The sequence below is a fragment of the Procambarus clarkii genome, chromosome 11 (genome assembly GCF_040958095.1).
Source record: "Procambarus clarkii isolate CNS0578487 chromosome 11, FALCON_Pclarkii_2.0, whole genome shotgun sequence".
Classification (NCBI taxonomy): domain Eukaryota; kingdom Metazoa; phylum Arthropoda; class Malacostraca; order Decapoda; family Cambaridae; genus Procambarus; species Procambarus clarkii.
Window position 1 is genome coordinate 31,963,074 of NC_091160.1, and position 17,574 is coordinate 31,980,647.

The following is a 17,574-nucleotide window of genomic DNA, read 5'->3' on the forward strand; positions in this document are numbered from 1 at the left end:
AGTTTTGCAAAATGGTACCACTAGAAAATAACAATTTGTGGTACAATATTTCCACATCAGAAAGCTTTGTTCTTATAAACCTGAAGTGATTTGCCTTGTTATTAACTTATTAGATTTTCGTTTTTGTGTGTTTAATGCCTAGTTGCATAAGTGTACATGCTTGCCCTAATGTACGTCTTTAATGCAGATTCTTTTGAGTGCTTGCCCCCTATTCATAGATCTTCTGTAAAACCTCTACATTACTTTAATGCACTGTTATGATTATTTGCATTCTTTATACATTAAATAGTTATTGATATTTTCAATGGTATATTATGTTTTAAATATTGTACTTTGTTGGGTGGATATAAATAGGAGCTGCCTTGTATGGGCCAATAGCCCTTCTGCAGTTACCTTCATTCTTATGATCTTATTTTCAGTATTTATTTTATGTTTCTGGGCATGCCTCTCAGTAGCCCCTGGTACATTGGCTATGGTACCACAGACACCTGTAATGCTTCCAGGTGCACACCCATCAAACATCAGGATCAAAGTCAGGTGTGACAGAGATATAGGGAATATGGGAATTAAGTGATCAACCCAAAGCCAAGAAAACTCTCCCAGATAGTTCAGGCTGAGAAAAACAAGCTGCATATTAAAAACAAAAAAACTGAAATAAAGTTAGTAGTAGTTTGTGGATAGTAACTAGTTAAATCTAATCAAATCAAATCAAATGTTTATTCAGTTAAAAGTACATGTACATATATACAAGATGAGTTACAAACACTGTTGGATTTCTAGAAAGAGCTAGTACATAAAATGCCTAAAGCCACTAATACGTACAGCGTTTAGTCATCACACTAAAACCGAGTCTGGCTGCCTCCTCTCTCACGAGCTGCTCCAAAAGCACACCCGATCCCCACAAGGAAGAAAGGCAGATACGGAGAGCTATTTAGCCACTCGGAAAATGGAGTTTCATTACATTCAATGATCAATTTCTAGGCTAGTCCTCTGTAGATACACATGGGTTACTCTTGAACAGCACCTCAGAGAGGAAACAGTTTTTGTGATGAAATTAACAGATTAATAAAGGAAGGCAGAGAAGGCTGACCCAGCAAGGATGGGCAACATCCACTTTGTAATGAGCAGCTAATGCTTGGTTATACCATCAGAAACTCCAATCCTGAATATTAGCTATAGACATATTAGCAAAGACAGCAGTAATAGCACAAATACTTATGTAAATCAAGCCTGGCTTTAGAGCAAGACACCAAAGAAATAGACTAAGAGCACCACAGCACAGGAATTGAGAGATGCAGCACTAGTTGCATGCTAATCAGAAACAAGAAAGTAGGCATGAAGCGCTCCCAGCTGAACACACCAAGTGTCCACCACCAGCAAACTCTCCCAACAAAAAGCAGAGGATTCATTTTTGGCCAAAAAGGATGAAAAAGACTAGACAAAAGGAACAAGATTCCTTTGTGTAGCGATGAACATGAAGTTTGCAAATGCAACTACCAAATGCCATAGCCAACAGGGTGGTGACTATAAGGAAAGAATCTGATTTAAGGACCAAGTAGGTTCCAGAAGAATGGGAACTGGACTGCAGGTGAAAAAAAAAGAACTGGAGCAACTTAAGGAAAGAGAGAGAAGAAACATCTATATCAAAAGCAAGTGAGGACAAGGTTGAACAGTATGATTTGGTCTTCCTAAACATCTACTCCTCTACTAAGCAGTCATTCGCAATTTGTTGGAGAATGGCATCATTTTAATGACTACGTCCCTCTGATTCTAAAGAATCACTTGATGGATCCTCAGTTCATCCTCAATATCTCCTTACTCAGGTTTGCCAGGTGGATTTTAGTCAGTCTTGGTTCATTTTCCTGGATCTATGGGATGTTTATTGGCAGATTTCCAGCCATCTGAAGTTCAGGACCCTAGCAGTACAATACTAGTAAAGTTCCTGGCATTACCATTAAAGTGTGGTGTTGATGTTCCATTTTACTGTTCCCACCTGCTTTTGTTCTTCACCTTCTCCGTATGGTTCCTGATGCATGTGGTTGGTGCCCTGTCTCTTACAGTCGGCCGCCCCGCGATCATCACCACCACCACTACCACCTCAGCCACCACAACCACAGTCATCAGCAGCAATTAAGGTACCATTTCGTGCAATTATATGTAGCCAGTAGTGTGACATTTAATTGTTTGAAGTAGTCAGCACACATCATGCACGAGAGCACATAAAAAAAACACAGGAAAGCTTGTCATTAGTGTTTCGTATGTAAATGGCAACATAAACATTACATATGTGATATAAATTCCAGGGTTGATATTGATTAGGAATATAGTGGGAAAACTTAAAGCAGTGCTTCATTGTGTTTGTCTGATCATCTGGTTAAGTGGTCGACTGAATGTACAATATTTTGAATAGCAGCATTTCAATTATCCACACCAAATATTATTAAATAGGGTAGAGTTAAAATATTTCCCCATCATAAATATTCATGGGTTCTAGATTTTTTTAGTTACATGGAGTACAATACAACTTGGTGAAAGCTGACAGATGCAGGCCTTGGGTTACTCAAGCATGGTAGTTAACTTGGGAAATAAAGATGTAATGAAGTCATTCCATGTCAGTTCACCCAGATTTTGAATAAATTTGTCATCATCCTCTCCAATTTTGATGTAATATGGTACACTTATAGAGTTTGGCGAGAGAAATTAAATGACTTGTCTCCCATCTGTAGCCAAAACGGTTCCAGAAATACACGACCTTGAATTTTGCAAAATGGGTAAATTTTCCATGGTCATGCTTTATTTCAAGAGGATGTATGTCAGTTCCTATGGCACAGAGTTCATTAAAAACTACCATTTTTAAAGGTATTGGGTGGCTCTAACTTGTATTCTATGCATATTTTAAATCGATGATCAAATAAAAGAGTAGGCTATAAATTTAACCTTTGACATCAAACCAGATTTTTTCAAACTCAAATCATTTATTGGTATAAATGTGTGCTTTAGTATATGCCTTGGTATATTGATATATTCTAATGAATATAGTATATATGTACTATATCTATATACATGTACAAGATCTATATATGTACCAAATTGCATCAAAATCATAGATGGTGCCAGAAACCACCTGGGTGAACCAACATGGAATAACCCAATGATCAAATTGCCAGAATTAATATTAAGGGAGTTGAATGATTTAGAAAAATGCAAAACATGCAAAAAATGTTTAACAAATGTAAAATTATTGAGGCAGAGGGTAAATAGTTACGAGCAATATCATATTGATGATCACAAATTTTATGAAAAGAAACTTTCCTAACATGAAACAAATGGAATGAAGGATTAAGAGAGACAGAAATACTTCAATGTTGTGAGAGCAGGATATGTGTATCTTATGGGACTGATACACTGGAAGGTGTTAAGAGGGAAAACTGTGTCATGTTGATGAATAGAGATACTCAGAGACTCGTCTGATGGAAGATGTGAGAAGCTTGCTAGAGGAGAACCTGTGTGTATCTTTCACAGAGATGCTCAGGAAAGTTATGAGAAGATATGCATGTATTACATTTGATGATGCAGATGGTGAAGGCTTTGTGGGATGTGGACATTAGTATATCTTAAATGCCTGGGGTGTTTTGAGAGAAGAACCTGTATGTGTGTCTTAACGGAGAAGTATGGATAGGTTGCGAGAGTCAGAGATGTGTGTCTATGACAGATATTTGGAGGTGTTGTGTGTCCTTGATAACTTTAGCAAGATAATTGAATGATTGAAGCCAGGCAATAAAACACCAGGATCAAATATTTTTGGTCCAAAATTAAATTCGTCTAAACGAATTTGTAACTTCAGTGAGAATTTTTTGAATGACTACAATAAAGGATACTTTATTGAGCTACGGCCTCGCACGTGTGGGGGCTACGGTTTGAGACCCATACAGTCCAGTTGAATGGAAAGGGTACTTTATTTATTGGACGTTTCAGAGCTGCACCATTTGGTCACTTAGGGCAGGTCAACATTTTGCTTGAGCATACCAGGTATCACATCAGACATCCCTATTCAGTCATAATTGTGCAAAGGAAACACTGTCTAGTTCTCAATTGACCTCAGAATGACTTCAAAAAAGGATCATTTAACTTCATTCAAATTCCTTCTAAAACTGCTCACCATCAATCAGACCTCGGAGTAGCACACTGTTAATCACTAGTTGACCCACCTGACTGCTTTTCTCAACTGCCATCAGGTGTCGCTAGCATGCAAGTATGGTACATTGACTCCTGACTGTTCCTATATGCACTTCAGGCTAGATTGTACCTGGATGAGGTTCTAGGAGTTCTTGTACTCCCAAAGCCCAGCCCGGGGCCAGGCTTGATTTGTGAGAGCTTGCTCTAACAGGCTGTTGCTTGGGGCATTCTGCAGGCCCACATATCCACCACAGCCTGGTTGGTCCGGCACTGCTTGAAGAAAACAATCTAGTTTTTCTTGAAAACTAGGTTGTTATATGCCAAAGGAATTTAATTCTGTGACTTGAGCTGGTTTTGAGGGATCTCTGGAGGTGTCCACAGATATGGGTGTGATCTAAAATAAATGTCAGGAAATGGTGGATTGGTATAATGCATTTCCCTGAAAAACTTTTTCTGTACTCGCACAGTGGTCCTATGGCGCATTACTTCAATCTTCACAGGAATCCTTTTGTAGCTTATCAAACTTTAGTACTCATTTGATACCCACCGAAACTACGACATTGCCACAACGTTCGAACAAGTTTTAACACCTCCTAACCAGTTATAACAACCAACATAGCAAGTTGTAACAACATTCTAATACGTCATAAACACGTTAAGCCAAGATGTAACAACGTTTATTACAAGTTGTAACAAGCGGAAAATAGACAGTTATGGTTTGTGTTTCCAGAGTAAGGACTGTAATACAGTAATATATTGCCTTGCAAATGCTAGATCAGTTTGCCAATTGTTACACACCAATGTATAAATACAGTATTAATGTTATATATACTCTTGCATGTATTTATAGACTCAGAAGCACTGAATAATTGCTTAGCTTTATTTAGTACTGGGTTCCAAACCCAAATTATAGGTACTTTCTGCAAATACATCCGGCTGGGTCACTAACAAATCTATGTTTGTCATTTATGTCAACCATAAGGCTAATAAGAGTATGCAAACATTTGCAGCTTATGCTAGGGAATTTAAAAGACATGGGCTGTACTCTAATGAAGTGAATGATGGAAATGCCAATGCATTTCCCTATTCCTAGGTTCATTTTTCCCTGCATACATGTTATATATATTGTGTCATATTTCTCTTTCCCCCTAGAGTCTTCTGGTGTATGTTTCCCTACCCTTTTCCTCTGGTATTCTGTTCTAGTGGCCATGTTGTTGCTTCGTGTAGTACAAAAATATATTTTATATAAGAAGTGAATATGTATAAATAATTACTGTTCATAATGTATTTTTATTATAAACAATACTTTAAATTTATTTATTTCAATCCAATTGTAATTAACCTCTTTTTTTTTTGTACTGTACTTTAGACATCATATTGCTGTTATTTACCTCTTTCTCAAATTACTTTGAAAGCTTACACCCCTTAGAACAAAAATGTCAGCCAACTCAAGTCTTCTCATTAATTTGATTAAACTCCTGCAGGGTTGTGTCCCGAGGGCGTGAGGAGGGAGACTACTGGGAGGCTCCGTCAACCCCCGAGTCTGTGTCCAACGTCCAGCAGTCTTCTCTCTCAGTGGTGGGCGACTTCGTTGATGAAGATGGAAATCCTTGTTCCAATGTCTAAAACAGTGATGCATGGCCCCCTGACACTAAAATTTGATACAGCCAAAGTGGAGAGTAATTAAACCAAGAAACTTTGTCCAAATGGATACACCTTGACTTGTGTATTAATAAGTAAACTTCATGATGGCCTTATTAACGATTTCTGTACAACTTGCGCCTAAGATGTGTTATCTTGACAGTCCAAGCTTATAAAAAGACTATGTTGTGCAGGATGTTTGCTTGCTAACTTCTTGATGAATTTTCTAAATCATGGTGCAGTCCTTACTACAGACTTGTAAACAAAAAGCAATTTATTAAAATCCCCCAGTAAGCAAGGGGCAACCTATAGCCAGTGCATGTGTTCTCGTTTTGTTGCCATCCACTAAACAAATTTCCTATGATTGCACCGAATAGATTTCTCACCTAGTTCTCTGGGCCAAGTGATTCACTTATGGCACTAGCTTTTCTTTAGTGATGTTAAGCTACAGAATCACATTAAACTCATAAATGGGCAGAGAACTAATTTATACATAAGTGCAAAGATGCTCTGTAAATATTTTGAAAGAGTATTAATATGTAAGGACATATGCAACAGGTGTCTTAGAATGTGTGATAATAAATTGAATGTAACTGTACACTTAATAAGTATGTTAAGTTTCCGTTAACTTTTTTTTATCAAGGTAATTCTGTCAGCTAATTCCGTCCAGATGCTGTGAAATTTTTGAAGTATTTATTGTAAATTTAAGTGTTACTTCCTGTAAACTTAAAATGCTGTATGTTTTGATAATATCTAAATATGAACTGGAGATATGTGGACATGTCTGAAACACAAATTGTTATACACGAACTTTTTTTATAATAAGAAATGAATCAATTTAGTTATGGACACACACATTGAGATATTTCATAAGTATAATAATAATAAAAAAAAGCCAGATATACCTTGGGTTCTGAGATTCCAGAGGCACACTAGTATAGATCAGTAGTGTGTGATTTAAGGTGGTGACAAGATGACTGCTTTCAACATTATACAGACCTGTATTCTGTATCTTACTAAATATTAACCAAACCGTACGGATATCATGGGTGCCAATGTTAGTCAGTGTCAAAGTCTAATGCCACAAGCTGGCTTCTGAATTCTATTGGACCATAAATTGATGATGATAATTTAATCTCCCATAGTGCAGAGGCTTTGGGGAAAGGATGGGTATATATATTACTCACTGGAGGCATTAGTCAGTAGTACTGAGGCAACTTGCTATAATAGTGCAGACTTCCAGTTCTGAACACATACTACGTAGCATTAGAATTTATGTGATAGAAATTTAATGAACAGTTTTACACTGTCACATTGGTTGTCGAGCAGTCCAGTAGGACATGAGCATTGGTGTAGGTTTTGTCAGATGTTTACTGCTCTCATAGTTTACTACTATATCTGTTGCTAATGCTTAAAAGGGCATTTATTTTCACTTACAACTGATATCTTCACTTTGTAAAAATCAAACATTCAAGATTCAAATTAATTTTACTGAAAGCTTTCTTGGTTTTTTTTAACCTAAAAATGCAGGTTTTTGCTTATCAGTATATTGTGATGTTGGAAAATACAAATTCAAGGTAATTTTAAACAAATTCACTGGTTATATCCAAGCAGTATGATGAAGCTGGACCATTATTGATGCTGCACCAAGAGTGTGTCTGCTTGGAATGTTGTAATATAAAATATTGACACCTATGCTGATATATTTTGGGATGTTATATTATTTTTTAATTTAATAAAACTACAGAGATGTGATACACAGCATACAGATAAAGGCAATACACTTTAATATGATTATATAGTACAAAATGCTCTTATTAATCAGGGAGAACAACACAAATTGTATAATATATAATTGTCTCAACACACCATAGACCTGCTGCTGACATGATGAATTCTCACAGCTCCCACAATGTAGTGCACAGCAGAGGTTGTGTTGTCCACCACCAGATCCCCCTTTCCTACCTTATTATTTTATTTCTATGCTTCATTCTACACACTTATATATTACATTCCTTGTTTCACTGTCCTTGACACTATAGACTTTCAGTTGCACATACACTTTCTTACACTTTTACACTGAAAGTGTTACGAGTTAAATGAGTTACACTAAATGTGACCGACATCTAAAAATGATGAACATTATGAAATTTTATTGTGCAGAACTTTGTATTCTTGTTGCTAGAATGTTTTTATTCTAGTTTCCTTAATCTACATTACCAGATTACTAACAGAAACTAGCAGTTTTCAAATATTAACTAATAACTTCAAAGATTTTAACCTTGAAATATTATATTTGTGTGTACAAACTATTCATAATTCTAAAAAAATAAAATCTTTTTATGTATTGAATACTGTACCTCTGTGATCATATAATTACATGACAGTACGTGATGATGAAATTTGTACTTGCAGAGGTGCTCATTTGCATTATAGTTTGGGTATTTAATAGCAATGTGCCAATAATGTTTTTAATTGTAAAAATGCGCCAGTGAAGAAAAACTTATTGTTGAAATTAATTATAGAAAGCAGTTCATCACAAATATGCAAATACATCAAACACAAATTCTCCCCACTATCTTGGTCTGAGACTTCAAGAAATGAATTTTTCACCTCTCTTATACATGTAAATAGTTTCTTTGTGGGTTTAGATGAGCATGTCAGTGAGGTTACTGGTATCTTATGCTGCAAGTATTAAAATATGAAGTGGGCCCCAGGATATTATTAGTGGTGTAGAGGTAGTGCCAGTATTATCCAGTCCTACAACAATAGCAGGTGGGCTGGGAAGGTTCACACACTCCATCCATACCAGATTAATTCACAATAAAAAATATTTTATATCGTGTAATAATCTGACTGTATTTTGGCTTACTCAGAATTGAAGTGTCTTGCTCAAAATGACTGAGCACTGTGTATTTATTCCTTATTGTGAAGACAGGCTCATTGCTTACAATTACTATGATTCCATTCTTGACAATAGTCAATAATTATTATAATGTATAGTGCAATAACACAGTTGGAAGATGTATTATAGTTTTCAGTTTCTAAGACTGTCATTGTTGCAGCTTCTTACTGTATAAGTTCTTATCATATGAGGTATTGACCCTGTCTCAAAAATTTCATGAATATATAACAAATACATTGATATTCAGAAATGATAGAAGCACAAGGAAAGCCTCAGCCTGGATAACTTGGCCATCACTGACCATGGTATATCATAAGTGGACCAGTGTGCCAAAGTCTCCTCCACTAGGCTCTTGCATCCACCTCACACTCACTAAATTTTCCAATCTCTTAGAAATTGTAAAACAATGAAGTCTAATTTCTTAAATGTTTTTTTTCACCTCCCCTTTTTTTGTTGTTGACTATAACATTTCTATTTCTGGGACATGGGGGCCACCAAGTAATACAGAGTGGTCATGTTACTTAAAACATTTTACAAAATGAGCCACAGGTTGTCGTCTTGTGACCCCACCACGTAACAATCACAAAACCACACACATCACACCATGGGTCACGGCCTCACACAAACAAAATTAAGCTTACACAGAAAAATATACAACCAAAGAGTATTCACATAATTAAACAGTAAGTATGTATATGAACACACACATTAAATAAAATAAATTACATAATATGATTTTGAAGTCATTTCTACAGTTCATTATGAGATAAAGGTAAAATGTAATACACCATGTTCAGAAATTATCAGTATTTAGTGCAAAATTTGGTATTGATCTAATATCAAATACCAGTCTGGAACTACAGTAATAAGGAGAGTGATGTCAAGTTAAGAGTTGCGAGGTGATCTCAAGAGAACAAGAGCAGCAAGCTGTTGTTTATTAAAATATAAAGACAGGTCATTCAAGGTCAAATCATCACAAAATGTGGACTTTTCAACCTGACCATCTTGGATTTTCAAAATAATTTTGTAGGATGGTAGAGGACATGAAGTAAATTACAAATGCCAAAATGTTTGCATTAAGTGATTTATGATATTCATACAGCAGGGTTGCCAATGTGACAAAATAAAAACTGAGAAAAAAATTATAATCATCATTTTACTTCTAAATGAGGTAGAACCTTCATACATTATTATGCTTGTTTTGAAGCTAATTAAGCATTGTCTTCATTAAAAATTAAATTTTTCCATAATTTGGCATGGAATGACTTTGAGTGAGCATTAAGGTGTCAGAAAAGTTTACACCTGGTTGTAAAGACAGCAAGTCAGTGAGAGGAAAGATGTCACCAGCAGAGTTCCACATGGGCCAATATCCAGCCTTATCCTAATATAAATTTCCCAGTCTCCAGACACCAGCGGCTTAGATAACCTACATTTCCTGCATTGTTCAGTAAAACTGTCTCTACCAATGAAACTCCTTTTCAGAAAATCTTTAGACCAAGGGTTAGTTCTCTAGATTGGAAATAAGCAAATGTTACCCCCATTTTTTAAAAAGTTAGGAGCTCAGCAGGAAACTACCATCCAATCAGCCTATATTGCATATCTGTAAGCTCACAGAAAGAATACTAAGGGAGGGAATCGTCCACCATAACATGAACAATCTAGTAAAATCAATGCAACATGGTTTTGTTAAAAAATAAATCCTGCCTTATAAACCTGCTCACACTTGGAGATCATATCCAGCTATTTTAACAAAGAACATCCAGTAGATGTAGTATATATGGACTTCGCTAAAGGTTTTGATAAGGTACCACATGAAAGACTATCGAGGAAATTACAACTACATGGAATATATGATAGAATACTAGAATAGATAAAACAATGTTTAACACAAAGAATGCAAAGGATCTTCCTAAATGGAAATGGATCTGAAAGGAGAAATGAGGTAAGTGGGGTACTGCAATGTTCCAATTTGGGGCCAGCCCTTTTTGTTTGTTTACATCAATAACACAGGAGAATATTACAAAACATTGTCAAATTTGAAGGTGACACTAAGATTTATGTAAAATAGGAAGTGAAAATAATATTGAGGTCTTACAGAGTACATGAACTCCACAAATGGTAGAAAGACTGGCAATTGCTTTTTAGTAACGAAAAATGCAAGACATTGCATATGGAGCATAATACACATCACAACATTACCTTGCAGCAGACTGATGAAGAAAGGGACCTTGGAGAATCCACCTATTTCTTAAAGTTGAAAAACAAACCAGATCTGCAGTAAAAAAGCAAAAATGCCAATTACGAATATTCAAGCGAACCTTTGACTTCAAAGAAAAAAGGGCATTATTCAACTGTACAAATCTCTGGTGTCCCTCCACTTGGATTATTGCATCCAAACATGAAGACCTCACCTTCAGAAAAGACATATATTTTTTTTTTTATTCAAATTCAGGTAAAGTACATACATACAAGGTAAGATACAAAAGTTGATGGATTTATAGATAGAGCTAGTACATACAATGCCTAAAGCCACTATTACGCAAAGCGTTTCAGGCAGGAAAAGCACGAAGACTAAAACTTAATACTAATTGAGATTAAAGTATAAATTGTGTTGAGAAAAAAAAGAATAAAATGGAAAAAAGGGGGGGGGGAAACATGGCAGAAAAAAGCAAAAATACAATTTGGTCAACAAAACAGCATTGTTTAGAATAGAAGACATAGGTTGACATTTTGGGGGTGAGGTAGGTTACATTGAGTTAATTAGGTAGTACTTAGTTTTTATCTTAAACTGGTTAGGAGAGGTACAGTCTTTAACATAATTGGGAAGGTCATTCCACATTCGAGGTCCCTTGATTTGTAGAGCATTTCTAGTTTGACTAAGTCGTACTCTTGGAATATCAAATAGGTATTTGTTTCTGGTGTGGTGCCCATGGGTTCTGTTACAACCTAGGAAGCTTTTAAGGTCAGGATTGACATTACAGTTCAACGTTTTATATATATAAAATACACATGAGAGGATGTGCAGCGACTTTATATCTAACATATTCAGAGATTTGAGAAGGGGTACCGAGTGATGTCTGGGGCCACAGTTAGAAATTGTCCTAATAGCAGCTTTGTGCTGGGTAATTAGAGGACATAAATGATTTTGGGTAGTAGAATCCCAAGCACAAATACCATAGTTGAAATAAGGATAGATGAGAGAGTAATAGAGTGTCACCAGGGCAGGGCGAGGTATATAATATCTGATCTTAGAAAGAATGCCAACAGTTTTTGAAACTTTTTTTTATATATTTAGAATGTCCCTGGAAATTCAGCTTGCGGTCACTGAGAACGCCAAGGAATTTGTCATCTACTTTGTTACAAATTTGGGTATTGTTAATCCTGAGATTTATTTGATTTGAGGATTTATTGCCAAACAAAATATAGAACGTTTTGTCAATATTGAGGGTGAGTTTGTTGGCAGTGAGCCAGTGATGGACTTTATTTAGCTCAGTATTCACTGTGACATTTAGAGCAAGGGGGTCAGGACTGAAGTAAATGAAGGTCGTGTCGTCAGCAAATAGAATTAGTTTGAGATGTTGGGAGGCATTGTGATCTTTGTGATCAGATATAAAGTAAGATGAGTGGTGAGGAGTAGGTAGGAGAAAGGCAAGAATAGGATTAATGAAAGAATATATACTTCCCCCTCTTAATATAGTTCCACTTGCATAAAATATAACGCATCTAATTTGTTCCCTTCTTCCCCTTGACACTTCGCGAGGGTGTAGGATTTTTATATAGCTTCAGGGCACCCGTTCCCCCCAACCACTGGGAATGGGGAGATTTAGGTGCGCCTTAAGCACACATTTCCCTACAAACACAAACTAAAATAGGTAATAAATGGTTATATAGTCGGCTCACCTCCCCCTCATGCCGAATCATGTTTGAATACTATAGTTCGTTATTCCCTGCAGGTGGCGTACAACACTACTAGAATTCACAAACAAAAGCCGACCATGAAGACCTGCTATGATTACAGGCTATTCATGCCCGTGCCACCTCTTGGGTGGCTTAATCTTTATCAATCAATCACCTGCTATGACAGATCACAGCTTGTATGCACACTTCTCCTTTCTCCTGGCTCCTGCATGTGGGCCCATTGATGGGGTAGCAGCTGTGTTACTAGACTTCCACTGTACCATGGGCGAGTCAGGTACTGGTACCATTATCTACAAGGTGGAGATAGTTCCGTGGAATCCCCACGTTTATCACGAGTAAAATACTTAAGATCAGTAGCATCACGACAGTAGCTACTATAGACATTTGTGAAGATGGAGGTGAACTTTCATGAAGGAACACTAACAACAGTTCTACCCAACATGCCACGAACCACCACCTCGCCCCAACACCACGATACCTGGCAGAGAGCTAAACTCTTGGCAGCGGCAACAACGAACTTTCTGGGTCAGCACATCAGAGAACCCACAAGAATGAGAGGCAATGACGAACCAGCTAGACTCGACCTGATATTCACATTGAATGAATCAGAAATAAGGGAAGTCAAATTTGAAGCCCCAATAAAAATGAGTGACCACATTGTATTGATATTTGAGTATTTGGTGGAGGTAGGGATAACATATCCAAGGATGGGATCGGAAGGGGAAAAAGACTAAATTACCGAAGAGGAAAATATGATGAGATGAGGAACTTCCTAAGGGGAATACCATGGGAAACAGAACTCAGAGAGAAGACTGTGCAGGATATGATGGACTATGTCACCCAGAAGTGCCAGGAAGCTGCAGATAAGTTTATCCCAGTCTAAAAGGAGAAAAACGAAAAACAGAAGAATCCATGGTTCAACCAGGAATGTAAGGTAGCGAAGCAATTGAGTAAAAGAACATGGAAAAACTACAGGAATAACAGAACACCGGAGAGTAGGGAGAGATACCAGAGGGCCAGGAATGAGTACCTCAGAGTGAGGAGAGAAGCAGAGAGAAAGTATGAAAATGACATAGCGAGTAAACCTAAGACCCAGCCAAAACTGCTCCACAGCCACATCAGGAGGAAAACAGCAGTGAAGGAACAAGTGATGAAACTGAGAAAAGGGGAGAACAGATACACAGAGAATGACAAGGTGTGTGAAGAACTCAATAGGAGATTTCAGGAGGTCTTCACAAAAGAACAAGGAGAAGCCCCTGCACTAAATGAGGCAAACCAAGCAACCTTGGAGGAATTTGACCTCACCAGTGATGAGGTCAAAAGGAATCTGTTGGAGCCGAATGTGACAAAGGCTGTTGGGCCTCACAGAATCTCACCGTGGATACTAAAAGAAGGTGCAGAGGCACTAAGTGTGCCACTCTCTATGGTGTATAACAGGTCACTGGAAACAGGAGACCTACCGGAAAGATGGAAGACAGCTAATGTAGTCCCAATATACGAAAAGGGTGACAGGCAAGAGGCACTGAACTACAGGCCAGTTTCCCTAACTTGTATACCATGCAAGGTGATGGAGAAGATCGTGAGGAAAAGGCTCGTAGAGCATCTGGAGGGAAATAGTTTTGTGACACACCACCAACATGGGTTCAGAGATGGTAAATCGTGCCTCACAGGTTTAATAGAATTCTATGACCAAGCAACAAAAATTAGGCAAGAAAGAGAAGGGTGGGCAGACTGCATTTTCTTGGACTGTCAGAAAGCCTTTGACACAGTACCCCATAAAAGGCTGTTACGAAAATTGGAGCAACAGGCAGGAGTAAAAGGTAAGGTGCTCCAGTGGATAAGGGAGTATCTAAGCAACAGGAAACAGCGAGTAACTGTGAGAGGGAGAGACATCAGAGTGGCAAGATGTCACCAGCAGAGTCCCACAGGGCTCTGTACTTGGGCCCTTCTGTTTCTAATATATGTAAATGATCTTCCAGAGGGTATAGACTCATTCTTCTCAATGTTTGCTGATGATGCAAAAACTATGAGAAGAATCAAGACAGAGACTACAGGATGACCTGGACAAACTGGAGGAATGCTCTAGAAAATGGCTGCTAAAGTTCAACTCTGGAAAGTGTAAAGTAATGAAATTAGGCGAAGGGAGCAGAAGGCTGAACACAAGGTACCATCTGGGAGGTGAAATCCTGCAAGCCAAATAGAGAGAAAGATCTGGGGGTTGTTATCACACCGAACCTGTCCCCAGAGGCCCACATCAAAAGGATATTATCAGCGGCATATGCTAGACTGGCCAACATAAGAACTGTCTTTAGAAACTTGTGTAAGGAATCGTTCAGGAACCTGCATACCACTTATGTCAGACCAATCCTGGAATATGCAGCTCCTGCCTGGAGTCCGTATCTCATTAAACACAAGACAAAGTTAGAGAAGATTCAGCGGTATGCCACCAGACTTGTCCCGGAACTGAGAAGTATGAGCTACGAGGAAAGGCTGAAGGAGCTGAATCAGCAAAGATGCTCTAGTGACGCTAATTAAGGAGCGACATTGAAAACAACCTTAAACACGGCTAACTTCGCTATTAAGAACGGATTCGGATGCTTCGGTATGACAACACCTGACCTGACTCAGAGAAGAAACGGTGCGTCAGGTGCAAATTAGTTTATGTACATTTCACAAGTGAAATGTACATAATCATCTCGCCACGAAAACCCAAACTACGAGTAGGAAAATGCAGCATCTGCTCCCATGACGGCCACCACAAGCGATGTCTTCTCTGACAGAGCACACACAAATTTCATCTGAACTGTCATGCGGAAATAAAAAAAATGAGACAAGTACAGTCTCCACCACACCCAGAGTGGCCACAACATGTAAACGTCAGCGTTCCTATTAAGAAACCTATTAAGTTTTAGTCTTTAGTGTTTTTCCTACCCGAAATGCTTTGCGTAATAGTGAATTTAGGCATTGTATGTACTAGCTCTATCTATAAATCCATCAATGTTTTTATCACACCTTGTATGTATGTACTTTACCTGAATAAACATTTGAATTTGAATTTCCATCCTCTACCTGGCCCCTGGGGAAGCCGTCCTTGGCACCATCAGCCTCGCTGAGAAAACGGCGGCCACAGACTATAGCCTGTTTGGAAACGTTCACCAGGCTATCGGCCATTGCAATACCTTATGAACTTCTTGCTCCTGCAACCTCGGCCTCCCTCCAACACGTCGTGATCCTCCAAGAACACCCACTTCGGCAATGCCATTGAACTACCAGCAACTGCAACGTACGCTACCTGTTACCTCCAACCACAAGGAAACCTACTTTCCGACTGATTCTGAAGTTGTGAACATTCTGGATGTATCCACTGCTCATTCTCTGTATTCTCACAACCACTGAGAAGACAGATCTAGAAGTAAATCAGGAGAGGTAACCACAATGTCTTCATTGCCGTGGTCTACAACAAACAGTATCTAGCAGAAATAAAACGGGAAGAGTCTGAGCGGCACCGACCATAGCCACCCTGTTGCTACACTACCTTACTTAACCCGGACATCATAACATCATAGATATCATAGAATCAAAATATGGTGTTGGGCTTAAGACTAGCCATGGGCATGACTATTAAGGCCATCACAAGAGCCTTAATGACTAACTAGCGGCTACACTCGTCAAGACCTGTGGCTCCCACCTCACGCACACCGCTAGTTTGGCCTTAAATTCATAAAACAAATAACGTAATAGTGCATTCACGCGACTTCCTAAATATCGATTTACTAAACAATTATGGCTTCATCTCCTACTGATTGTACTCACGGTTAATACATTGGCACCGTGCTGGTCACCTCAGCTGCCCGCGTGTTTACCTTATGACGTTCAAGTTCATGTATGTTTATTGAGACGAAAGAAATACATCTCAAAGGGATAGAGTAGCTTAGGCTATTTCTATCCCCCCCCCCCTTCCTTCCTTATGACGTGTGAGGCCGGAGCGGGAACCCGCCCCTGGCTGACCTTAACATGTCCCAACTGTCAAACTACAGCACAGTTAACCTTCTGGCCGCCAGAGGCGCTAATCTTTCCGTTATTACGCTCTCCATATATTGATTGATATAACTGTTATTGCAGCAATTAAGTACATTCATGTTGTATAGAGTGCATATGGACAACTTCAGGAATTTTATAAGCAGCGGATTAGTTCGAAAACCAAAAAAATCATTCGGAAAAATGAGAGAAGGGGGGGGGGGGTTGCTTTGACAAGCCGCCGGCTTCCTGTCCCTGTCAAGGCCAATAGAGAGATAGTGCTCCTCAGGTAAATACACGTATATTATGGAGTTCTGCCCAGGTATAAACTTGTCAGTCAAACTAGTCACATGCCCTACGTCGGTATGGAAATTGAAATTGAAATAAGTTTATTGAGGTAAAATACACACAAAGGGATGAGGTAGCTCAAGCTATTCTCACCCTGTTACATCGGTATGGAATTGAATGCGATAAAATGCCAAACGAAAGACATACCGCGGTGATGTTCACAACCCACCTATAGTTTGCTTTAAGTTTAGTGCATTTATTATGTCCCGTATAACCAGGATCAGTTATTATGCACCTCATTCATACCCATCCTGTGAATTCTTGCCCGCGTGTAATGAACCATTCCTGAGGATGGTAATATATTTTATATGGACGCAATTAGTGGGTTTATAAAAAATATAAATACTCTATCTACCAAGTAATTAACCACCGTAATCTGATGCTCTGTATTTATTTATAAATATAATATTATTATTATGGTTCTCGTAGATTTATGGTTAATTTAGGCTGCGGTACGAAATTTAGGAGTTGGTGTGCCAGACGTAAAGCCATATACAGGTAAATATGGTTGCCCTAAAGAGGGTCTATATTCACCCGAGATTGACAAGGTTAAGCAAATATTGTATATA

General features: G+C 38.2%; 1 protein-coding gene across 3 annotated transcripts in view; it reads left to right on the forward strand.

Annotated features, from left to right (window-relative positions):
• Positions 1-7,318, forward strand: part of LOC123758368 (uncharacterized) — a 136,680-nt gene extending 129,362 nt beyond the window's left edge. For 2 of the 3 annotated variants that reach the window (XM_069322492.1, XM_045742683.2), the window contains 2 exons: positions 2,061-2,135; positions 5,661-7,318. In XM_069322492.1, coding sequence (XP_069178593.1) covers positions 2,061-2,135; positions 5,661-5,681 — 96 coding nt within the window. In that variant the 3' untranslated portion in view covers positions 5,682-7,318. The remainder of the gene's footprint in view (positions 1-2,060; positions 2,136-5,660) is intronic. The other variant, XM_045742685.2, reaches the window with a different exon arrangement.
• The last annotated feature ends 10,256 nt before the right edge of the window (positions 7,319-17,574 follow it).